This window comes from Scardinius erythrophthalmus (genome assembly GCF_964197995.2).
Source record: "Scardinius erythrophthalmus genome assembly, chromosome: 11".
Lineage (NCBI taxonomy): Eukaryota > Metazoa > Chordata > Actinopteri > Cypriniformes > Leuciscidae > Scardinius > Scardinius erythrophthalmus.
This window is the reverse complement of record NC_138231.1, coordinates 29619500-29645476: the sequence shown is the minus strand read 5'-3', so window position 1 is coordinate 29645476 and position 25977 is coordinate 29619500. Positions and strand designations below refer to the sequence as shown.

General features: G+C 37.1%; 1 protein-coding gene across 1 annotated transcript in view; it reads right to left on the bottom strand.

Moving 5' to 3' along the window:
- The window catches only part of fam20b (FAM20B glycosaminoglycan xylosylkinase), a 40618-nt gene extending 18244 nt beyond the window's left edge, over positions 1-22374 (bottom strand). The window contains exons 1-5 of the mRNA XM_081378065.1: positions 22039-22374; positions 18931-19139; positions 17301-17802; positions 13857-13943; positions 8090-8199 (exon numbers count right to left, since the gene is read on the bottom strand). Coding sequence (XP_081234191.1) covers positions 8090-8199; positions 13857-13943; positions 17301-17677 — 574 coding nt within the window. The 5' untranslated portion in view covers positions 17678-17802; positions 18931-19139; positions 22039-22374. The remainder of the gene's footprint in view (positions 1-8089; positions 8200-13856; positions 13944-17300; positions 17803-18930; positions 19140-22038) is intronic.
- Between the last annotated feature and the right edge of the window lie 3603 nt (positions 22375-25977).

The following is a 25977-nucleotide window of genomic DNA, read 5'->3' as shown; positions in this document are numbered from 1 at the left end:
TGGTGGTTCGCGAGAAAGCAGCCACAATCGGACATCACCAGTACCAGACTCAACGAGACGTGAGCATCCACAGCCAAGCTCACAAAGCCGTGTCTGGCGGGGGGGGACCCCTCAACCTCACTTGAGCTGAGTCATCAGCCTAACAACCACCTGCTAGTTGTCCATCATGATCCACCTGCCATCCATTGTGCCTATTTGTTGTTCAACGAATTCCATCCCGAATTTCGTTTAACAAAAAGGGGGAATGTAGCCACAACGACATCTGTTTCTAGTTAAGTGTATCATGTTGATCGAAAACACATCGTTTTTGTTCTGCTGGTTAATGTTTACCACGACTTAATGAAATAAACGAACAGGTCTATATTGTTTCTCAAGCTGTCACGGGGTACTACGACAATTCCCTTACTATGTCTATCATTGGTTCTTTGTGTACTGAAGGCAAATTTAAAAGACTGACTCCTTTCAGTTTCAGTTCTCCAGGACCATAGCAGCATCAATTCTAAAACACCTCAGGCTGGTCCACAGAACTGCCATTGTCTTTGCTGAATGCCATCTTCCAATCGAACACCCCCCCCATGCCTTGGGATCACGTGACAAGCCATAGAGACACACACACCACACACACACATGGAACTTTCCATGAAACTCTTCAGAGTAAACTCTTTAAATGTTGATATGTATTCCTATGTTCCTCAAAGTGTTCTAATCCTCGTCGCGAGACGAAGGAGATTTTTGGTAAGGGACTGTGATAAACGTTATGGTTCCATGCATTTTAATTCCCCGAGCATAATATCATATTTTGCCCCCTCGTGATTCCACACGTGGGCCGAGCTGCATTAACACACATAGGCAAGAGAGCAAAAGTTCAGCGGCAGCATGAACTCTCAGTCCTGGTCACACACACACGCACACACACACAGAAACCCACATGGATCCTACCACGCGTGATCGAAATCATTTGGTACAATGTTTAAATGTATTTTCTTGATGTGTGCATGATCCCTTGTCCCAAATACTATGCCTATATAACTTTATTGGTTTGTAATCAATGTGATGTGACTATAATCGTGTATCTGTGTGTAATTATGTCATAGCAGTGCCATTCATGGTATCGTCTTGTTCCAGATATCCCAACGGTCTCGAATGTTTAACGCAACATATCAGAGGATGAATTGTTTTATTAATACCAGTGATATTAATGTTACGAACGAATCTATCGTTCCAATTTCTAAGAGGAAGGGGGGTATAGATCTCGAAACGTCAGGAGGTGTGCCCGATCCGTTGTTAAAGACGGTTGGCCCACGTCCGTGAGAGGGCGTGAGTTTTGGCCCCTTCAAAATATCATGCTTCCCTTCTCTCTTGGTGCTTTTGCTTTTACTTTTGCTCCTACTCTCCTCTCCTCCCCTGGCAACGCTTCTCCAGGACCCTCGGGAAAGGCTTTGGACCTTCTCCTCTGACCAACACATGGTCGAGTAGCTGCCTTGTCTTTGCAACCAAGATTTCCGACCTCTCCCATCCCGGGAGACGAACTTTCTCTGTAATAGTACATTTCAGTGAGCCTTTTCAAGCTTCGCGCGACACTGGAAGACGCAGCAGAACAGGACACGCGCACGCGCGCGCTCCCTCTTCTTCAGCCTGACCAGAAAGAGCACAGAAACTTGCAAGTAAAGCTACATTGTCTGATAAAAGCTGTTTTTCCCGGTGTCTCGTAACTTTAGGGTTCTGTATGTAACAATTACTAGCTTTCCATTTTCTTTCTTTCTTTCTTTCATGTCATTTTATTCTTATCACGTATGTTATTATTGTTTAAATGTTTGTTGTGTTTATTGTTTGCATTTTTACGTACGTTTCTATTCGTAGCTCATATAATCTAGTTAAGTTACACTTATTAAAATCCATTTATACTTTTCACTGTCTCTGTGTTTCAAAAACCCACCATTCTAAAGTCACTGAAATAAAAGGTCTTAAGCTACAAGCTCGATATTAGACTACATTCCGTAGTTTTAATTAATAAACTCATAAAGTTTACTGTTCGTGGCCAGAACCTAAACTTTATTGGAGTTTGTTCTTGACTGTGATGATCTTACAGTCTTCGCTGGACGAATAACTGATGATTAGACCAGTCATAGAACGAGGTAATCTCGATAATTGATAAAATAAATGTACATACGACTTTTCCCTATATCCTTGAGCTAATTCAAATTAACCCAGAGTCGTATTCGTTACATATAGCAACTGCAGGCTCTGACAAACACGCATAACAGCAGATTATACTTCTGCATAATGCGTCTCTTTTTACTACAAAACTGTGAATTCTGCCGGTATGCAGACAGTCTCATGCATTCAGATACAAATTCGGGCTATGCGTCTACAATCTCCTACGTAGGCAAAATTTGTTTGAGATTTCTAATCGTAAACACAGCCATGTTGAAGACTGAGGTAATGTTTTTAATTTATGCTATGGCAGTCCACTCTGCTTATTGTTTTTCGAGAATGTTGCACTCCTGTTTGTCATTGTGTATGAAACTTCACGCCAATAAATCATCAGAAATATTGCAGACTTGTGCGCGTCTCAAGCGCCCTCTTTACGTTCGTCCTAATGCCTGTTCGTTGTCCGTGGATTTTGCCCATATTTTGCGTCTTTGGAAACGTCTTTAGACATGGAAAATCGATTTTACAATCGATTCAATGAACACTTATGTCTCAAAAATCGAACAGGATTTTTTCACAAAAGTGACAGCCCTATTAGGGATACTAATAAAATTAGGGTTGTTTGCCAGGGATGCATCAGGAACGATCCCGAGAGAAAAATAAAAAAGTTGTGACCCAAATTGGTGTGGACCAGTATATGTAACTGTCATTTTGGAGTATACTTTGCAGTTTCATCACGCAGAAGCCAAGCTGTGTTGTTCAAAGATCACCGCCTCCATTTCTGCAATAACTTTAGGTGAGTTTGAACCGTGATTAAGATATGGCTGACAAATTGAGTTACTCGTTCAGTAACCTGAACAGTCCTGAAACAAATAGTGAGACAGAAGAGAGAAAACGCTGTAAGCAGCTGTGCTCTGAAGTCCTCAGAAATTATTAAGTAAAAGGTAGTCAGGGTTTTGATTCTGTTTGGAAATTTAAACAACCTGACCGACTACAAACAAAGAAAGAAACTGAAAAAAAAATAAAAAATAAAAGTTTTAGCCTCGTATTGCTTATGATGATTACAAAAAGCAAGTCAAGGAAATTTTGGGGTGTTGGTCATTTCCTTGGACAAGTGTGACTTAAGATAAACTCTGTAAAAAACCCTTAGAATATTTTGAGCATTTCCGTGCAGCTTATGAAAATTAATGTGCTGCCAATGATTATGATTCAGCTAGTGTAATTGAATCCGCCACTGGGTGGACTGTCAAAATAATACAGGAACTGCTTATCAGTGGCTCTGTTTACATTCCTGATTGGGACACACTGCTTCAAGGGTTAGCAGTAAGTTGGAGCTGTTTGCAAGCTCACAGTGATCAAACTGTAGGCAAGGTGTCTGCTGCTGTAGTTGAGGCTGATACACGAATTCACCCAATGGCAGAGAGTGTTTTAAATGTGGCAGCAGGGCCATTCAGAAGGTGTACACATTTTTTTTTTTTTAAGTGACGTAAATTTCTGGTGTTAATGTGGGTTTAAAAGTAGATCAGTGTTTAATATGACAATATTAAAGTTTTCGTCTGAAAAAGAACAAGAGATAAAAACCAGGTCAAAAAATTTAAGTCTTAAAGGAATCCTTTTGAAGGAAAGATCTATAATATTTTTTGTAAGTGAATTGATGAATACAGGTTGATGTAAAATTAATGACTCCAACAAATGTGAGTTGCAAAAATATATAAAAATTGTGTTTATTTGAAAAAGTATGTCATTTCTGGCAAAGATGCCTTAAGCTGGGCTAGAGTTAAAAGACGGTAGATAAAGTCTGATGTTAGAAGTCTATGAGAGTGCAGTGTACCAGTCCTGACTGCCTCAGAGTCTCTCTCATTCAATGTCAGCTAAAAGCTGTTATCTGAGCCTGTGTCATAAGTGGTAATAAGCTATTTATAGTAAGGCACATTGTTTCAGTTGAAAACCATAGACATGGAGATGTTAAAAGAAATCATGCAACAGGCAGTTCAGATTTTATACATTTAGGGCGGGCGTACACGGTGTGAGTTCGGACACTCGGGAGGTCGTGAGATATTGCACACGTTGAGAGTCAGTTTAACTGATAATCGCGTCAAAGCAGCTGGTACACGGCACGACTGTCCTGCACGAATTTTATATTTTATTTAGAGGGCAATTTGTAAATGTTTTAAAAGTAAAACTGAATGACTTTAAAGAAGTCTTTAAAATAATAATACAGACCTTAAATGATAGAACTGATTTTTTTTTTTTTTTGACTAGTTTAATTTAGGACCAGTAACAACTTTGTCTCATTTTAGTCTCCACCGTACAGGGCCAATGGGTCCGGCTACAGATTTAACAGTACACTGAATGGACGCTGTGATAACTTAATTCACTAAGTATAATCTCAGCATTGCGATTTTGCTGATTTGGAGATGTTTAATGGATTTTAGTTATTAAATACGGCTGTTATTAACCTGTCTCCATGTGTTAACACTATTAGGCAACCTGATGGCTCTGGTGACTCTTGAATGCGCCTTCCCTACACTCCAGAAAATAACTGATTATGTTGAAGAAAACTGCCAAAGATTCTGTTATGGGAAAGTGCGGTTACCACAAGGTACAAGGTGATTTCTCAACGACGGGAAGATCCTCTCAAGATCCTCTTTGGCCTGACAGAGGGCAACCTAAGGCAGGGGGTCACAGCCACCACTGGGCATCTCCTGATGGGAGGTGTGTTATGTGAGATGGGTATGAGAGTGGAGCAGATGACTGTGAGGCCAGCAGCATCATTACATCATTAAAGAGGGGGTGAGCTGTGAGAAGTTACAGCAGTTTGACCCAGAAATGTGAATCACTCCATAACACTCACCAGAAACCGCATTGCTTGGATGGCTTGTTTTTCATTGTGACAAGTGTCTGCAACTATGCCAGGGGAAAACACCCTGAAGAAAAGGAAATTATAGATAAAGAGCTAATGGGAATGGGCTTTCAAAAGCCATCTGAGATGAGGTAGGTGACTGTCATTATTTGTTGTGGAGACAGTAACAAAACTTTTTATGATTATGGGCAAGAAAAAAAAAAAAGAATAGAAGTGTTGATTTTGAACTAATATGTCTATAACATAGTTTTAACTCCTGAAGGTCGTTAGACATGGTGGTGTGGCTAAAAATGAAGACCGCTTTTGTAGATTCAAGAAAAGGTCTGGATAACAAAGGTGAATGGTCAAAGGTTATTGTAATGAATTTAATATTACATTCTGTCTAAGTTACAGTCTTAGGAGGCTGTTGAAAAGATTATTTGTTTATAGTGAGAGAGACTGCTTGAGTGGAGGAAGGGATGGTACTCTGTCTGTCTTTCTGTTATCGGCCTGCTAAAGCAAGCTTAAACAAAATAATGATAATGAACCAAAACCACCCAGCTGACTTTTCTAAAATCAAATTAATAATGAACAGACATACTTTGAAACTGACTATGTAAAATTAGGTAAAACAGAAAGAAAAATGTGATTTAAATATTTTTAGAGTTAATATCAAAAAGCAAACATTGAAAATGAGCAGTTAACATATGTGTTTCTAGTATGAGTGTGTGTGATGGTGACAGCATTTTGTGTCTTGTATGTGTTAGTTTGGGGTACTCTTATTTCCTGATTTTGTGGAGATTGTGTCATTAACCTCTGGAATGGGTGTTTTATCATGGGTTACAGATGGGTTAAGTGAAACGACAAAACTTTAAAGAAGCTGATAATTCTGAGTAAATTTGGTGAAAAGATGATACAGAACATGTGATTTTCCAGCTCTGTCTGCTATTGGTAATTATGACTACTTTTGTCATTTATGATGTTGATCTGAATTATTCTCTGGATTAGTATTTATGTAAATTGGAGTTGTGAAGTGAAGATTGCCGTCCATTATGGGGTAAAAACTCTTGTCTAAATTCAAATGAGAGTCTAAATTTAAATAGACAACTAGGTGGGTGGGATCACTATGTTAAACATAAAAATAATAGCCTTGACAAGTCTCTGATGTCCCCTGAGTGTACATGTGAAGTTTTAGCTCAAAATACCCCAAGATAAGTTTTTATTGCATGTTAAAATTGCCACTTTTTGGGGGTGAGCAAAAACAGCGTTTCTTCGTATCCCTTTAAATGCAAATGAGCTGGTGCCTCCTGCCCCCTTTCAAGAAGAGGGCAGGGCTTCAAGAGCTTGTGCTCCGCTGCCAGGACGCACTGAAAATATCTGAAACTCTCAGTAGTGGCGTTCAGTTTGAATCGGAGTCAGACAATAATGCCTACAGACAGAGCCAGAGAATATATGCTGCATGAAGATAGAACAGGTATAGTTTAGTTTAATTACGGTTATATTTAATTTAAATTTAAATAACTTATGTTGTCATCTTGCTTTTATCCATTTTATCCACTACAAGCCTGTTGTAGCGGACCGCGTCTGAATGATGGCCAAAACATGAAGTGTCCATTGTCACTCCAGAAAATCACTGTAAGAGCTGAATAAACACAGTACAAGAAGGACGCATTAAAGTCTTATCCATTAACTCTCTCTCTCCCTTGCATTATCATCAACATACACAGCAAATTACACAAAAACACTTACAACTAACAGCAAACAAATATTTACAGACATTATGCCTTTTCGAGGGGTGCTTAATAAACCAGTAAACTTTATATTCGTAAAACAACTCCTATGAACTGTGATAAAGTGCCGGCTCTCCCTTTCATTACTGCCGTGATCAGTATCGCTCCGGAGACTATAAACTGGATCAGGAACAGTTGGTACTGATCCATCCTTAAGTAACAACTTCAACCATGGTGTCAACAGTGAATCAGATGCCGGGAGTCTATGGAGACTCTTATGTTCATTGGTTCATTGGAGACTCTTATGTTCAATTATTTATGGGGATTATAAAACAAGCATTGGGTAGATTTGTAAAATTATAGGCTGGTTGTTTACACACACTGTAGACACACACTGGTGTTCAAACACCTTTTGCTTAATAGGTCCCCTTCAACTTTATGCAAATGACGAGCAAATATTAGGAGCGACAACCAATAGGAGTGAAGACTGTCAATAGTTCAGGCATAACTGGACAGCTAATTTATATAGTGATTTCACAGTTCAATTCAATATCATTGGTCAGTAAACATATTATATATATATATATATATATATATATATATATATATATATATATATATATATATATCATAGATTGATAGTTCTTGTTGGTTATATGATGTAACAACCAATTTAACACAGATGGAGTTCATATTAAAACAGTTTTCTCTTTCTCCTAATGTTCATTATTAGGGACAAGAAAACTAATGATTTGTCAAATTTGAAATTTGGCAGTATAAGCCAGTTTAAATTCTATTTTGATAGATTGTTCATCTGGTTAATGATTTCATGCACTAGCAATGCTGTAGTGTATATAAAAACACCTTCCATTAGCATTCAACAATATTTATCATCTGTGATGGCATTTTCTAAATATCTGTCCAGATGTGTTAATTGTGGTACCAAAAAATATACATAATGCCACTTCGGTGACAGTTGATTATTGTATTATCAACAAAACTGAGGTTGGTTGTTTTACATATTGGTCAGATGGTCTCTTCCTGTCCAAGTAGGGAATTATTGTCTAATACAAGCCCCAAACTGGACTAGACTTTATGCTGAGAATCAAAAGTCTGGTTGTGTGACACTTTGCCCCATAGCTTTCTCTCTGGCCAGTGGCCACATATCCTCATTAATACAGGCTCAGCATATAAACATGACAAGCAGTAAAGCTGCTGCTGTGACTAACAGAAAAGAAAAGCATCTAAACGATGGAAGTACTTTGCATAAGTGAAGAAGTTTTTCTGTGCTCCAGCGGTTCCAGAATAGAGAAGGAAGATGAGGAATTGTGATAGAGAAGCAAGAAACGAAAAAATTTAAACTGACCGTGCATCAGGAAAGTGCTCAGCAGTTGATCTGTAGCTACTGGCTTTATCTCTGTACGCAGATTCATAAACCTCCCCACCACCAGGGGCGCTCTCCTAAAACCCAGGATCCTGCAGGAACAGATCAAGAAGCTTATGATACAGTAATGACACATCAGCATACAATTGATTGTCAGACTAGGGGCCAGATTTACTTAACAGGGCAAATTAGCGTGAGCGCGCAATTGACCGTTCGCAAAGACCCATCCCCTTTAGTTACTGTTGCTATGGCCGGCAAGCCACGCCGCTCTCACGCCCCACCATGTTCTCACGCAGTGAAATATACATCGCGGCAAAGAGGACACTGACAGTGCACTGACAGACAGGACAGAGCAGATCACTTTTGATTCTAAAGAAATTTAAACAATAAATACCATTTTATGGCTCTTTAATGTGTCGAAATAAACATCAAATAAACATGAATAAACATCAGAAGAAATGTTGTTTCAACCGTGGAAAGACGTCAGTACACATCGTTTTTCAAGTTCAACTCTCCAGACTGCTTTGTCGGACAAAAATGGCGGATTATGATTGGTCAGATCGCCTGTCAATCAAACTTCCTGCGAAGAGTGAATTCCACAAAAGCGCAGATGGGAGTGTAAAGTTCAGCGCGATCTACTGACGACACTCAAATTAAAGAACACAGACGCAGTCAGATCATATCCATAATGACCAACGCAATCTACCAGGTAGCGTCTAGTTTAAGACGTGCTTTTTTGGAGGTAAATAATGGCGCAAACACCAGTACATTGACGAACCCAAAGCTTAATCACCTAGTAAATTACCTTGCGTGATTCAATGAAATACTCTCCTCCCATAAATTGTGTGTCTGAAAGGGAAACTCCCACAAATGCATATGTTATAAGATCAGCTGTAAAAATAACCCTGTCCACACCTTTGCTTAGTAAATCCTGACTGTAGTTTTTTTAACACCAAAAGAGGGTTTGTGCTGGTGCAAGCTGTTAGTAAATCTGGCCCTATGTATAAATGCCATGTAAGATGGACAGGGTTTTTTTGTGCACTACTGATAGTGTTTCAGTGACATAATTAATCATGTATTGATCAAGATGACGATTAGGAATTTTCACTAGAGCAGGGGGTTTTGAACTTGGGTCTGGGACCTCCAGTAGGCTGCAAGGGCCCATGGAAAAGTTCAGAGAAAAATATTATTCTAAATAAAACAGATTTGAATCATCTGACATTATTACTGTTGACTGTTATTCTGCTTTCTAAAAACTGGTAGCATGAGATTAATTATTTTAATCTATTGACAGCTATAGTTTTAACCGTATTCTAATATTCAAATTTTCCAAATAGTACTTTACACATTTATTTTTTCATAATATATAGGGGTCTTTAAAATATACTACTGTTCAAAAGTTTGAGGTCAGTAAGATTTTTTGGTTACACTTTATTTTAAGGTGTCCATATTACAGTGTAATTATACATTTAATAACGAGTAATAATAATTAACTACATGTACTTAGTATAGGATTAGGTTTTGATTTAGGGTTAGTTGCGTGTAATTATGCATAATTTATAGTTACTACTACAGTAATTACATGTAAAGTGTAACAAGGACACTTGAAAATAAAGTGTTACTGATTTTTTTTAAATATTTTTTTAAAAAAGTATCTTATGCTCACCAAGGCTGCATTTATTTGATAAAAAACAACAACAACAAAAAACGGTTAAAACAGTGATATTCATCATCATTACTCTAGGCTTCTGTGTCACACGATCCTTCTAGTCGGGAAGCCAAAGTCCCCGATTGTATAAAAAATTTTTAGTGTATGCACCCTTTATTTTTTATCAGAAAAATGTGAAAAAATGATTTTTTTCCTCAAATCCTTAGTGGGTTCGGTAGGCTGTCAATAAATGCATTCCAGATACTCAGAACACATGTGCTGACAACATCCACTGAAAAAATAACTCTTAAAACACATTTCTACATGATTTTGTATAAATTTAATGCAAAAAAATTAGCCGTTTTCTCACTTTTTTCCAATAGTTTCATCTTTACTTCATTGGCAATCAACTATTCCCCCCAAGTTATGACATCAGTCAATATGTCATTCTTTTCACCAAACAGTATACTCATTCCACAGAAAAAAATCATAAAAATCCAACCAAAATCAATGGATCTGTGATGATTTCACTAATAGTTGATCAGCAGGCTCAGAACCTCAATAGAATTGTAGGCTGCTCTCAAAATTCCGAAAGACATATAGTCCATGAGCCAGGGGGGTTGATCGGTATCATCGGGGGGAAAATGCTATCATTGTTTTTTGGCAAGGTATACACCCCTAGTATTAGAAAAATCACGATAGCAGTGCAGGGGTGGTAGCGAAATCACCTTTTTCAGCTCATGAAGTTACTAACCCCCTAAGATAAATTCCGTTTTTGAAATCTGGTGTATATCTGGTTTAGGCTCATGCTAGGGATATTGTCAATATTCTATAATATGGTGCTTGGTATCGCTGGAAAGAAGACCTTTTAGGCTTTCATTTAAGCCCAGTACTGAACCTGTCTGACAAACACAGAGGTCACATGACTTCTTTAAACTAGAAATAACACACATTTTTTCACAATTTCCGGCTAAACTGTATGCTTTCTTTTATCCCTGTGGCATGAAAGAACACCACGGACACAAAACTCAACAACTTCAATACTCAAGGCACTCTGATGACTCAGAAAATGTATAATATACTATTTATTTGTGAGAGCCTTAAATTAGACTTGTGCAGCCAGCACAAGACTTCAAAATAGAATAGAGCCAATAGAATGGACAAATACACTATTAGTCCAGGGCCAAATGGCCTATTTATTCATGTACAGTTGTAATAAAAAGTAATTGTTTCAATAGTGTTGTCAACATAACACTTGTAATTGGTTTAACAAAATGTTTCTATCATGTATTTTGATATTCACCCACTTTCAGTTAGAATGTCAGAAAGTAGCTCATGCACGATGGATTTTGTTGATGGATTTTGACGAGGTTTTGTCAGCTTTGTGAAAAGATTGTTGGTTCAGTTGACTGGTTATAACAACACTACCAACTATGCCATCTTCAATCAACTTCCACTGAGTTATAGGGGTATTAAATGAATATTATATATTATATTCAGAAATCATTGGTCAAGAAACATTTCTGGTTATTATTATCAATATCCAAAACAGTTTTGCTGCTTAAATTGTGGAAACGCTGAAAAAATAAAAAATAAAAATCAGGATCCTTTGAAGATTTTTCAGACTTTCTTTTTTTTTTTTTTTACTTTCTATTCATCAAACTAATTTAATACACACACACTATATACATACATACAGCTGTGCTCAGAATTAATGGCACCCCTGGTAAATATGATCAAAAATGGCTGTAAAAAATAAATCTGCATTGTTTATCCTTTTGATCTTTCATTCAAAAAACATTGATGCAAAAGAATTGAAAGTGTATGTGTGTGTGTGTGTGTGTGTGTGGGGGGGGGTATTCTCCTATACTGTCTGAAGAGTTTGGAGAACACCTGACAAGAGAGCTGAGACCATTCCTCCATACAGAATCTCTCCAGATCCTTCAGATCCATGTTGGCGTTTCTCTTCAGTTCAGCCCACTCAAGTTTCTATAGGGTTCAGGTCAGGGGACTGGGACGGTCATGGCAGAAGCTTCATTTTGTGCTCAGTTACCCATTTTGTGTTGATTTTGAAGTTTGTTTTGGACCGTTGTCCTGATGGAAGATCCAACCACGGCCCATTATAAGATTTCTAGCAGAGGCGGTCAGGTTTTGATTTTTTATCAGTTGGTATTTGCTAGAATCCATTTCATGTATCTGAACAAGAAGTTCAGGACCTCCAGCAAAAAATAGGCCCACAACATTAAAGATCCAGCAGTATACTTAACCATGGGCATGGGGTACTTTTTATCCCTGTTCGCACCAAACACATCTGGTGGGTTTGTTGCCAAAAAGCTCCTTTTTTAATTTTCCTTTTCCTTTTAATTCGCTCTTCGTAGGATTGAGTATCTTGCCAGAGAGAAAGAGTGCGTTTAATGCTATGTCCTGCTATTGATATGAATCTGTATTGTCTAAATTACCTTATGTAAATATTGGGTGATTTGTACTGTCAACGTATTAAGGGCTGTATAGGAGGTTTGACGCCATTTCTTTTGATGTACATATTTTGCACTCTGTTTTTTATTTAGGGAGTTAGGGAAGGATTGTGTATTTCATTTTCTTTTCTTTGGTTTAGGAATTTAGTTCATCTAACACGAAGGGGATTTTGTTTATTATTTTGGCCTTGTCATCCTATACACTCTTTTTCAGAGTACTTACATTTTAATTATGTATTGGTATATAAAGATAGTTTAAACAAATTTGGGAAAAAGTTTTTTTAGAAAAATCCTGCCTACCCTGCCTTTAAGCTATTTTCTTACAGCCACTTTCTATTTTGTAAAGCTCAACAATCTTTTTCTGCACCGAACGAACTACATTCGTTGGTTTTACTCATTGTGAAGGATGATTAAGTGAATTTGGACTTTGTGTGCCTCATATTTCACTCCTGTGAAACAAGAAGTCATAGCGAGACAATTTCATATTCCTAGTCACCCTGGTGTGCTAAAAAAAGGTAAATATTAATGGGAATATACTTCAGAGATATTTTACTCGTAAAAAAATTCTAGGGGTGGCAAAAATTGTGGCCAATGTGTTTTGGAGAAAAACATTTATTTCATTAATGTGTTTTTTATTTATAAGAGTTTCTAGACAAGCTGAGCACTGTAACCAATCAAAGACAGAAGTGAAACTGAGGCCTAAAGAGATTATTTTTTATTTATTTTTTAAAGAGACCCCCTTTTCCTTTAACTCTCATGTCATTCCAAGTCTGCATGCAGTTATTTTTCTTGTTAAACACCCACGGCCTTCAATGCCACAAAAAAATGTGAGTGAGTTCACACAGTATCCTCTGGAAATAAGAAACATTGCCTGTCAAGAAGCTTTAGTGGAAAGAAAAATGTTGGCAATTTGCAAATTACTCTAATGATCACAGTCAAAGTTTTTTTTTGTGTGTGTGGCTTTTTTGGATAGGACAGTAGAGGTTTTTACAGGAAAGTGTGGGGTAGAGAGAGAGAGGGGAACAGGATCGGCAAAGGACAGTTGCGCTATATGTTGCACAGTAACCACAAGGCTATCGGCGCCCACCGATCACAGTCAAAGTCGTCAGGCAAGAATGTAGAAAGACACTTGCCGAACCAGCTTCTAACACCATGTTTGCGAACAGTCAATAAGCTCACGCTGAACAGGAAGTCAAACAAGTCATATGAAACCTTTGATCAATCTCTAGTCAGAACATTCAAGTTTTGGTCAGTCATATTGCTTACAAGTGTAATGTATTTGAAATTTCATTGTCAGGATTTTTATGTGGTGTTGATTTTCTGAAGTATAAAAGCAGTTATGTAATTCAGAAGCATAATTCTCAGCTTTGATGTTTTAAATGTGTACACTGAGCATTTCTGGGAGTGTCCCAGGGGTTAATTTTTACTGAATCGAACAGATTCAATTTGGTTGTATATGAGACTTGTGAAGAAAACAAGGTAAAATCAAGATAATTATCACCCTAAAACACTGTCCACAGTTGGAGAAATGCACAATTCCCTGTGTAATTATTTGTTATAATTATGCAGCCCTAGTGTGTGTTTGTGTGTGTGTGTGTGTGTGTGTGTGTGTGTGTGTACACATTACCTGTCCAAGTGGAAAGCAGCAATTTCTGCATTATGCCGATCGTACCCTGCATACGGCTCTCCCTCGACCACATAATCTCTAGTGTACCTAATAATGAGAGAAAATAAAGTAGATATATACAACAAAGGCAGACACAAAGATGCAACTTAAAAGACTAGAGTTACCCATGTCCTAATGAACTCAGGCGAAACCAAGTGTGCAAGCTATTCAATTAAATTATTAGTTGTCTTCTTCATGTCTGGAGTGTCGTGTTGTGTGTACACACCCAAACTGAATCCTTATGGGACCAAATTACGCAAGGAATAATTGAAGACAGGCCACTGAATTGGAAGAAAAATAATTGTGTGTGCATGTTTATTTTTCTAATAATTCAACTGCTAGGAGTCAATTATTCCGCTTATACTACAGTTACCAGACCTCAAAACACTGTTCAGATTATGTATTTCAAGACGTTTGTCCAGTTTTTGTCATAAAGCGCTCTTGTATAAGTGTAATACTAATTTCTTACGCATCTAATCCCATGCCTCCATTGCTAATTCCAAAACGTCATTTTAGAGTTAGTAACAGAGGTTTGAGCCACTGATAGCAGACTAATGCTGGGGACACACTTAACGACTAGCTGAAACAGACTGAACACACTTACAAAATGTTTCCATCGACTGCAGCAGATTTTAAACACCGACTGTGTGAACACAGACTAAAAGCGACCTTTGGGCATGATCAGTTATAAGTATCAAATTACATTCATAATCGGCCTTACAGTAAGTGTGTCCCTGGCTTTATGCAGTTATTAATGAAGTTATTAAAGAGAGAGAGAGGAAGCAATAATGATACAGAAAAGCATGTGCATCAATATTATTTAATTTATTTATTCAATTCGTTTTAATTAATTGGTTAATTCTTTTTTTCTATTATTGACAGTAGGCTAGCCTAATTAATGAAACACAAAGCCCTTTTAACAAGTAGGCCTATCAATATTTATTTATTTGTTATATTGTCAGCAATAATTACGAGAACCCGTGCAGCAGGACTATCAATTTATTTATATACTCAGTTTAATTTTCTATTGATTATAGATAGGACTATATACTTTATTTATTAAAATTAAACTGCACATTTCCATTGATTGTGAAGTTAGACATCGAAAATGGCAGATCAAACATGGGGCTGCATGTTTTTTCTTGTGATGAATTGTATCCTTTTTTCCATTATTACAGTCAACTACGCAAAGTGATATGGAACTGTAATGCGGTCAAGACCTGCCTGGAACTACTTTAGCCGTGCGTTTCCCTGAAAATAATCGCACACCTTAGAACGTTCGTCAACGAATCAGATTCAAGCATTCAACAGCCCTGTAGTATGACCGATATTAAATATCAGACATGTTCTGGCTGGCTATGATCGTATGGTGTCACACAGCATTTTCACATTCAGTATGGACACTATGTTATGATTAGAGTAATTAGTCAAACTACTCATAATGTAAATACGCACACACACTACATACCTGTTATTACTTGTTCCTTAAACAGCAGGATGTAATGAGCAAGCATAATATTGTTTTAATAGTTTCAATATAACCCAGGACTGTCTCCAACACACAACGCCCACATAAGTCTTAATGCCAGACCAATCTTTCAACAGAAACTTGTTGGGTAGACTGTATATAATCCTATATATAATACAGTGGCTATTACACCCACAAGAAACATGAGTACTGTGGCCATGGCCTGCTTGGAAACCTGAAATATATATATATTTTTTTCCTTTCCAGAATATATTGATGTTATTGAGGTTAAGAGTGCTGTAAAAAAACAAACATTGTTTTCACATTAAGGCAAATGCGCAGACAGCATTTATTCTTCCATGTCATTCTGAAACTATAGACACTGCAGCAGATTTTTTAAGAAGAAAAAAACAAACAAAGTAAAAGCTCAAAGTAATAAATACTCCAGGTGTAACACTACCGTTGCAATCTATTCAACATTATACTAACTTCCTATTTGGAAGATATCCCACATTCCACTTTGAATGGCACACCCAATTCAGCCGTTTGGGGCCAACATGTTCAGTGCGCATGGACAGTGAACGCTCAGTCTGGATGTGAAGCCATCACAGATAAGGTGTGTTTGATCGATGACCTCAGTGATGAAGGGCAGCAGGAGAGTTTCCTCACTTATCTAAAGTCCCTGTAGATCCACGATAAATCTAATAGGCTCAGATGAGAGCAGACAGCTAAACTAACCTGAAGTTATGTCAGATCAGCTTTGAGCTTTAAATGCACATGCTATTTTATTCGAGAAATATCCTGGGAATACTTTACAAATAGGTTAAATAGGTTAAATTTGTTAACATAACAATAGTATTTTATGATAGCTAATGCATCAACTAAACATCTTTTACATCATTTATTAATGCAGGCTGATGTTAATTTACAAATACACTGATGCTTTTTTTAATTAATTAATATTTGTATACATTAACACATTTTTATTAGTTTAAATCAATACTTTTATTCAGCAAAGATGCATTTAATTGATCAAAAGTGACAGTAAAGACATTTTAAATGTTACAAAATAAATGCTGTTCATTTGAACTTTCTATTCATCGAACCCTGAAAAAAATGATCATGGTTTCCAGAGAAATATTACGCAGAACAACTCTTTTCAACATTGATAATAATCAGAAATGTTTCTTGAGCAGCAAATCATATTAGAATGATTTCTGAAGGATCATGTCACACTGAAGACTGGAGTAATGATAATGAAAATTCAGCTTTACCATCACAGGAATATATATATATTTTTTAATATATTAAAATAGAAAACAATTATTTTAAATTGTAACAATATTTCACAATATCACTGTTTTATTGTATTTTTTATCAAATAAATGCAGACTTGGTGACTATAAGATACTTATTTCAAAACATTAGAATGGTAGTTTATACGTAGAAAATACATTAACCTAATTTAATAAATGCTAAGAAAATGATTTTGGATGGCTGTGGTTTTCTACTGCAACAGGAATTGTCCATTTTTTATTTCATTGTGCCTTTAAGATGGGCGGCAGGTTCTAAACCTCGGCTAGCAGATGTTTGGTAATTGATTGTTTGAGTCGCATTTTTTCTTATGCTTCCTGTTTGTATTTTTGTTTCATTTGTATTCTGTTCTACTGTAGTTATGCTCTTGCTTTACTACACATTGTGAAGCGTGCTCAGGTCCCTGAAAGGTGGAGTATAAATAACAAAGACTATTATTACGTCTCTTATTCATTCATCTCTTTTTCCATTTCACTCACTGGCTTTTTCGTTCTCTAATTTGCTCACTCGCTCTTCCCCTCACTCTCCCTCTCGCTAAATCACTCACTCCTTTCATTTAGACTTCATTCAGACTCTCATTACTTTCTCTCTTTCGTTCCCCATATTAATCATCTTCTCCTCACCTCTTGGGTTTGAATACCACTTTCTGTCCTCCGTCGAGCACCAGCAGGGCTTTCAGCTGGGTGCCTTTATAGCCCACATCCGCCCTCTCCACGCGAGCGGTGGCCAGGGCGTTCAGCACAGCGTCGAGCTCGGGCGTCTCGTCCGGGTACACCTCCCGCGGACCCACCCACTGGGCAGCCACTTCCCAGGGCGACTGCAAGGTGTGTGTGAGGCGAGCTCCTTTGGCCAGGGCCAGGCTGGCCTCCATCTTGCGAAAGGCCCGGAGGTCCCGGCGGCTGGCGGCCGATCCCTCTCCTCCATCCAGCAGGAAGACCTTGGCCAGGCCGAGGAGAAAGAGCACAGCGCACAGCACCACCACACGCTGCTTCAGCTTCATCACCTCCCGCAGCCACCACGCCTGAGTCTACACGCACTCACGCCTGGGACATGGCACTGCCCGCTGTCTCACCAACACCACCACCACTGGACGGGGCAGGACGGGGGTGAGGAGGAAGACACTTCCTGTGAGAAGAGAGAGCGCGCTTGTCATTTTAACCGAGCACAGAATTTGACTCAGAATAGGTCTATCATGAGCCAGTGCTGTTATTTATTAAGGCTGTGAACAAAACTTTACTAAACATTATGTGTAGCGCACTTTCCATCTCATAACTGCGATAATCTTTATGCTTTGTTCCTTTTGATAGTATCAGCTTTCAAATTGTGCTAATTTTGTACCACTTTGCCACTCTTTAATGTGGTGTGAATTGATCATCTCTTCTATTTTTCTACTACCGGTAGTTATGGCACGAAATAAACATGAATGAACATTTTGAAAGATACAGTACAACTTATTAAAATCTGTATCATGTCACATGTAATCGGTAAATTTCAATAGTGTTTCAACTGTGGAAAGACGACAATAAAACAGCTTGTAAACTTTCACATAACATTACATTTACTTCAGAAAAGCCAAAATTTGACAGTTAGCTAGAAAAATTTACTCTAGTGAGGAATATTTTCTAAATATGCACTATATTTCGTATTCATTATATTTTTAATTAAACCTGTTCTTCAATATTTAATGTCTAAATGAATCCATCGAATGAATAAACGAATAAAGTAAACATTATATCGATAACACCATTTTACAGTGTCCTTGTTACACGTTACATGTAGTTACTAAAATAATAACAATACATTACGCAAAATCACAGGCAACTAACCCTAAATCAAAACCTAAACCTATAGCAAGTACAAGTTAATTAATATTACTCAGTAGCACTTAAATATTTCATTTTACATTGTAAAAAGGACACCTTAAAATAGTGTAACCATTGTATCATTAAAAGGTTATTATAAAAACTGCCATGTGTGCAATTTAAAAGTATGTAATAATTTTCATTTTAACCTTTAATATTGTAGTAATGTATCAAATGACAGGGTTACAGGTTTACAGCATTAGTTCAGAGATTAATTTTCCCTTGAAAAAAAAACTGGCATGTACTGTACCTGATATACATCCTAACGAATCGATATCGAATTGAATCAATATTGGAAATGGATTGAATCATGAGATGTGTCAACACCCTATGGTTTATCTTGTACTGTGCGACTGACAATGACAGGCACACTTCACATAAGAGCACTCACTGATGCAGGAGAGCTTCCTCTGTTATATAAGGTTGTGTGTGTGCGTTAGCGTTTGAAGTGACGACCTCTCACACACTTCAATCCTGCTAACATATGATCTGGAGTCCAGCCCAGTGTTGTGTTCAGGGTGGGGCTCAGGTGTGTCTGTCTGTTACTGTCTGGAGGACGAGTCTGCTTTCTGTGCCATCTCTCTGAGCAGTCTTGATCTCCTTAAAGAAGAAAAACAAGACAAAAATAAGAACACAGCTTACGGTGCATCAATAATTACAGCTAAACTAGGTGGGTCAATGCAGTCTATCAATTTATTCAAAAAGACATTCAAAATGCAATTCATACATGAATTTTGTGCTGCTTAACATTTTTGTGGAAACCCTGATTTACTGTCACTTTTGATCAATTTAATGTGTCCTTGCTGAGCAGTGAAGTATATTATCTTGTACCGTCAACATACATACATTGAGTATGTATATATATATATATATATATATATATATATATACATACATTGAGTATGTATATATATATATATATATATATATATATATATATATATATATATATATATATATATATGTATATATATATATATATATATATATATATATATATATATATATATATATATATATATACTGTGATGAGACAACCTCATTTTGATGAGAGGATGGATTAGACCGACTGTCTTATAACAACAAACGTGCAAGACTCATGATGGACCTCAGGGTGTAAATAAAAAGAGAAAGAGCCGCCCAAGCAGAAGCAGCAATCTCTCGGCCCAAACTCACTGCGGTGCTGCTGAGCAAACACAGACTTCCTGATCTCAGCCTGGGGCTTATCTGTGTTTGAGACTTCTACTAAACACAAATACACATTTACTACAGAGCTCTCTGAGCTCACCGAGCCCACTCACGGCAACGGCATAAAGCCAATCGATTGGCAGACATCCATAAAATACATCGCTTTGATTATAGAACATAAGACGAAAAATCACAATGCAAAGGTTTTTTTCTAATGCTATATCGATCTGTGTCGATTCACTCTGGTGCCTTTGTGAAAACATCTCTTTAGACCTAAGATGACAAATGCTCATCCAAGGCTCTATGATAAAGATGGCCTGATGGACTCATAAATCTTATATTCTATAATTATGTGCATGCACTTTTTTCATACAAATAAAAAACATATAAATTGGTTTTCTGGGATGCACTCATTGCACTTAACATTGTTTTTGCAAATTTTGTTGATTTAAATGTGTCACGAATGTCTTCATCCGTCATGGAGTTTCATTATAGATGTAGAACTTCCAGCTATTATTGCAGTTATGTTCTCGAAATTGTTTAGTCAAGCGGTATGCCAAGAGTGGAGCTATTGAGTCCAACAACTGAACTGAAACATTTCACTGTTATGTTCCAGACTACAGTATGTGAGCGGAGAGGAGTAAAGCTGAGCATTCAGAAGTTTGGGGTCAGTTAGATTTTTTTTTAAGTTTTGAAAGTCTCTTATGCTCACCAAGGCTGCATTTATTTGATCGAAAATACAGTAAAACAGTAATATTGTGAAACATTATTATAATTTAAACTGTTTTCTATTTGAATGTGTTTTAAAATTGTATTTATTCCTGTGACCAAAGCTGAATTTTTAGCATCCAGTCTTCAGTCACATCAGAAATCATTCTAATATGATGCTCAAGAACCATTTTGTGAAAACAGTTGTACTGCCTAATATTTGTATGGAAATCAGTCTGAGATACATTTTCCCCCCCAAAATTCATTGATGAATAGAAAGTAAAAAAAAAAAAAACAGCATTTATGTGAAATTAAAAAGTCTTTACTGTTTGATCAATTAAACACATCCTTGCTGATTTAATATCAATTTCTGTAAAAAATCATACTGACTCCCACATTTTTTAATGGTAGTTTATCTGAGAGATCTTCCTATTCGACACTATCACAGGGTGGCGATACGATATATATTGTGATTTTTAAGAATTGCGATTCTACAAGTATGCGATTTTTCTTTGCTGTTCTAACTATAGACCATGGGGAAAAGTTGAATGATACACTTATGCATGATGGTGCATGTCATATATCCGTAGATGTCTCTCCGTCTGCCATTTTTCACTTTCTTGTGTCCAGCTAGTAAAAAAAATATGTACATCATGAAATACTCACTGATACAACACATATCGCCCTCTGCTGAAATAAAAGAGGTAACTTTGTATAGCCTATATACTGTTGAGTTTATATAAAAACTATCATATATAAAACTTAATATATAATTAGTATATATATATATATATATAATTAGTATATATATATATATATATATATATATAAACAGAGAAGAGCTCTCACACAGAAAGCATTTTATCCATATTAAAACAGCCCTGCATTTGAACACTACTAGCCCTGATCATCCAGATCTCTGCAAATGTCTGGTCTTCGGTCGAGTGATCAACTCATCATCATACACACACACATCCAGGTGAGTGTAACATTACATCCATCATGACCGCCTGCAGCATATCCTGTACACGCAGGCACTAATGATGCACACTCCGCCATTCATACGGACTCCAGCTACACGCTAACACACGGCTGTCACACCTAAACTACTAACTGTTACACAAACAGGTTCAAGTGTAGACTTGTGCATGAAAACAGACGTGCTTTTACATGTAAGATGCTCAGTAAGGTGATGCTCCACTGCTGTCATGCGTTTAAACACACCTAATACTGACTGTTATCATATTTACGCAATACAAGGAATCAGTTGACATAAGAACAGTTTGTTTAATATCCAAATGTCAATAGAAATGTGTTTTCCCAGTCAAATTAAGCTGTCGCGAAATTGTATGCATTTTAAACGTTATAGTGCTAATGGCGGTTAGCCAGCTAGCCCCAAATTCCCTCGTTTTCTTCATATTATAGCGATACAATCACCACAGATATAATTCAACGACAGCTCTGAGTTCACCTAAGGTGTACCTCTTTATACGAGTGTCAGTAGTTGCTGTTAGTGAGTTAGAGTCCTAGTTTTTAGTCAGAGTATACCCGCACGGCTAACAAGCTAACAGTGAAACCGTGACATTTGAATGTATCGACTCACCCTTGCGCTACTGATGAAACAGAAAACCCCCGACTCTCAGTTGGTCGCGGTTAAGACGCGTTTATCATCGATATCCAGCCGTCTCTCCGTCAGGCTCCATTCACTGCAGCTATTCATGTGTGTGATTCTCTGTGTGCGGCTCTTCCTGGCTGAATGTGAACACACAAACCCTCCGCGTCTTAAAGTGAACACGGCATATTAGTGTTCATGGGCATTTGGTTATAACGGGCATTTAGTTATATCTTAGATACACACAAATTATGTTTTCATGTTTTCCATAGACATGATTTTATACTGTAAACTGTATATTCTATCCCCTTAAACTAACCCCACCCCTAAACCTACCCGTCACCGAACACTTTCTACATTTTCAAAAAACATCTTTGTGGGGACATTTTGTCCCCATAACATAAGGTTTACCGGGACACACACACTATTGAGCTATCTAAATGGGGACATTCCATAGACGTAGGCTAATGGTTTTTATACTGTACGAACTGTATTCTGTCCTATCACGCAAAACTTTCTGCATTTAAAAAATAAAATAAAATATCTTTACTTATTTTTATACCAGATTTACAAATGAGGATGTCCCTAAAGGGAGGTTTTGGTGAATTCTGGGTACAAATTTGTCCCCGAAATATAGTTAAGTAGGCACACAGAGATTTTCCTCTTGTCTGTCTCTTGGTGAACAGCAGGGGGAAGTATCACACAGTAATGTACTGTCTGCGACTAAAGGTCTGTATGATTATACACACATCAATCTAAAACATTCCTTATTCATTTGCACCTAATCATAAACATGGGCTAAGGTTATTTCACCCAAAATGAAAATTATACTCATCACAAAGTTCAGTTTTGGTGGCCAGTGACTTCCATTATATGGATCAAAACAACAAACAAACAAACAAACAAACAAAAATAATAATAATAAATTAATATGTATTGAATGACATGAGGGTGTGATGAGTGACAAATGATGAGTGGGTGAACTATCCCCTCTTCATCCAAAAACAAAAATTCTGTCATCAGTTACTCGTCTTCATGAGTCATTCTCATTCTAACCTTCATTCATTTCTTTCTTCCTGACTGATTGTCTGAAATACAGCACAAATGAATGGGACTATCAATCTCTAACACAACACTGCAGTATAGACACTTTTTTTTTTATATGCCCAAATAAAATTGATGAGCTACAGCAGGCTAAGATTTTAAAGTGAACGACTTTAATTTGTCGATTCCTCACGTGAAGCCCTCATATGTCTTCGCAAGACTCTGTTGTGTCCTCTGTAGAGCTTGACAGCTGTAGTCACCACCCTCTGTCCTCGTAGTTGTGTAGTGTTCACTGAAAAACAAAACCTCAGTGAAGCCCTTTCTGTGTAAAATGTAGCTTTTCACACAAAAGGACATCAAGAACATTCTGCCGTCCTCCACCTCCCCGTGCACATTCAGCAGAACAGTATGGTTTGCACATCTTTAAAGTAACTCACTGTAAGTGCAGCTAAAAATACCCCACTGAAAGATAAAGGATCTCACATTTAAAAGTGGAGCATCGCATACAGCCCAATCAGCTGGTAGTATTATTTAAGGCTAAAAATAACTAAAATTAAATATAATGCTTTTTTATGCGTTTTTTATTATAATAACAACTTTATTTAATAAGTACAAATATAATAAATATGTAATATAATAGCCTACAACCCTGGAAATCCAGAGTTCTCGCGAGAGCACAAGTTGAATTTGCTTAGCAAGTTACTCTAGTGTTGAGTAATGATGCATGTTAAATATGCCCTTGTATCCGAGCTGCACCAATCACACCGGGTTATCTGATATAGATAACCCGATGCCAGAGGCGAGCTAAACAGATGACGACAGCGCTGTGACGTCGAAGTAAACATTGCAAGATGGCTATGGATGAATACCAGTTGTTTGAAACGGCTTTGGCCGCTACAATGAACTGTTATGAGTTATGAGTTAGACTTGACTTTTTATCTAAAAGAGGAACAGAAGACGGTGCTCGAATCGTTCCTTTGCAAGAAGGGCGTTTTTGCTGTTTTGGTGACCGAATACGGCAAGAGTCTAATGGTGCGTTCAAATCCTCCTGGGAAGTTCGTACGTACGAGGTGGGAAGTCGTACTTATAACGGCATGTGCGTTCAAGTCACTTTCGTCTGAGCAAAATGGCGGAGTACTTTCTCTTAATTAATTACACAAAAATACAGTAAGGTTCTTAAACTCTTGTTCTAGAAAATGAAGAACAAATGTGCATCAGGTGTAGGCCTACTTTGTATTTTTATGTTTTTAATTAATTTATGAAGCCACTGCCAACACATCATTACATGTTGCATTGTTATATTATAATACTATCATATTCTGTGTTGGCGATTAGCTATAACTGAGCTGTTAATAGAAAAGCCTGACAATATCACAGCTAAATACCTTTACGTATTGTGTATTCCGCCATGTTAATCACTGACACGCCCCCAACTCGTACAGATCGGAGCTTAGAGAAAATCCCGAGCTCCCCACTGGTATAATTACGACATTGTGGTGGCGTTCAACTCGTAAATACTATCTATACGAGATGACTTGAACGCACCATAATCTACCAGTTAGCTCCACCGGTGGGGCTTGTTGTGATTGGTCGTAGCGTTATCCAATCGCGTGCAGTGAGATTTTCAAATGCATGCTTGGTGCCGCCCCTTGAGCTGGCCGATTTTCATTAGTGGATGCCAGACCATTAATCTTTCAGATTTAGGTCTGGATTTCCAGGCTAGTAGCCTACACATATTTAGCAAAATACTAGCTCTTTTTTCTAGCCAACTAACGTGCTATAGCTATGGTCATTAAATGGCTTTCCTGAGGTAAATGTTATGACATAATTGTTCTCCAGTAACTGAGTAACGCACTTAGTTACTTTTCATGGAGTGTAACAATACACTGCTGCTTACTGTGCTGTATATACTGTACACCGCATGTTGTCTTAACAACATGAAACTGTATAGGGTATGCAACAATACATAATATTGTAGATTGCTGTCACATGACCTCAATGTTACATGCTTAATTCAGTGAATGGCACCAGAGACTGTACCCAATTATATCTGAAAATGATTTATGATAAATTAAATTATTTTATGCATAAGTCATCTGTGCAGAGCTATTATCATTAATGAAAAAGAAAACAAAAAATTAATTAAAAAGTTTGACTGAAAATAAAAACTAAGTTTGTAAATGACTCGCTTAATCTAGTCCTACTTTGTAAGTCGCTTTGGATAAAAGCGTCTGCTAAATGACTAAATGTAAATGTAAGTACAGTAGATAAAGTAAAAAGATTGATTGAATTATTTCATATTTTTCACTTACATTTTTTTAAACAATAACAGATACTGTACTAACAACTCTAACTGTAATTTAAATGATGAAACTAAAGTAAAAAAAAATCATTACTCCACAACCTTATTATTAAAAATAAGATAGTCACAAACTAAAATTAATTTAGTTTAGATGGTACAGTAATGCTATAAAACTTTATAACCCACCGCCACATGAAAATGCCACTAGATAGAAATAACACTTCACTGTGCTGAGAAGTTTACCGCCATTAAACATTTTTCAATGGAACCAGTTGTCACAGTTACAGTAACCCTAGTCTATTCAAACAATGACTCATCAAAGAGATGTTACAAATCATGATTGATAAATGTAAATTAGGGTTTGTACGCCAGAATGGAAATATAAAGGAATGCATTGTTGGATGCCCTCTTATATGCTTTATCTTTAGGCAAAAATAAATAAATGAATGAATAAATAAATGTAATCTGGTATTATGTGAATACAGAAAATCCACATACTACAAACTGCAGAAGAGTAGAACGTTAGTATGCAATTCTGAACAAAGCCACACACTCAGCTAAAAAACACACCAGACCACTGGATT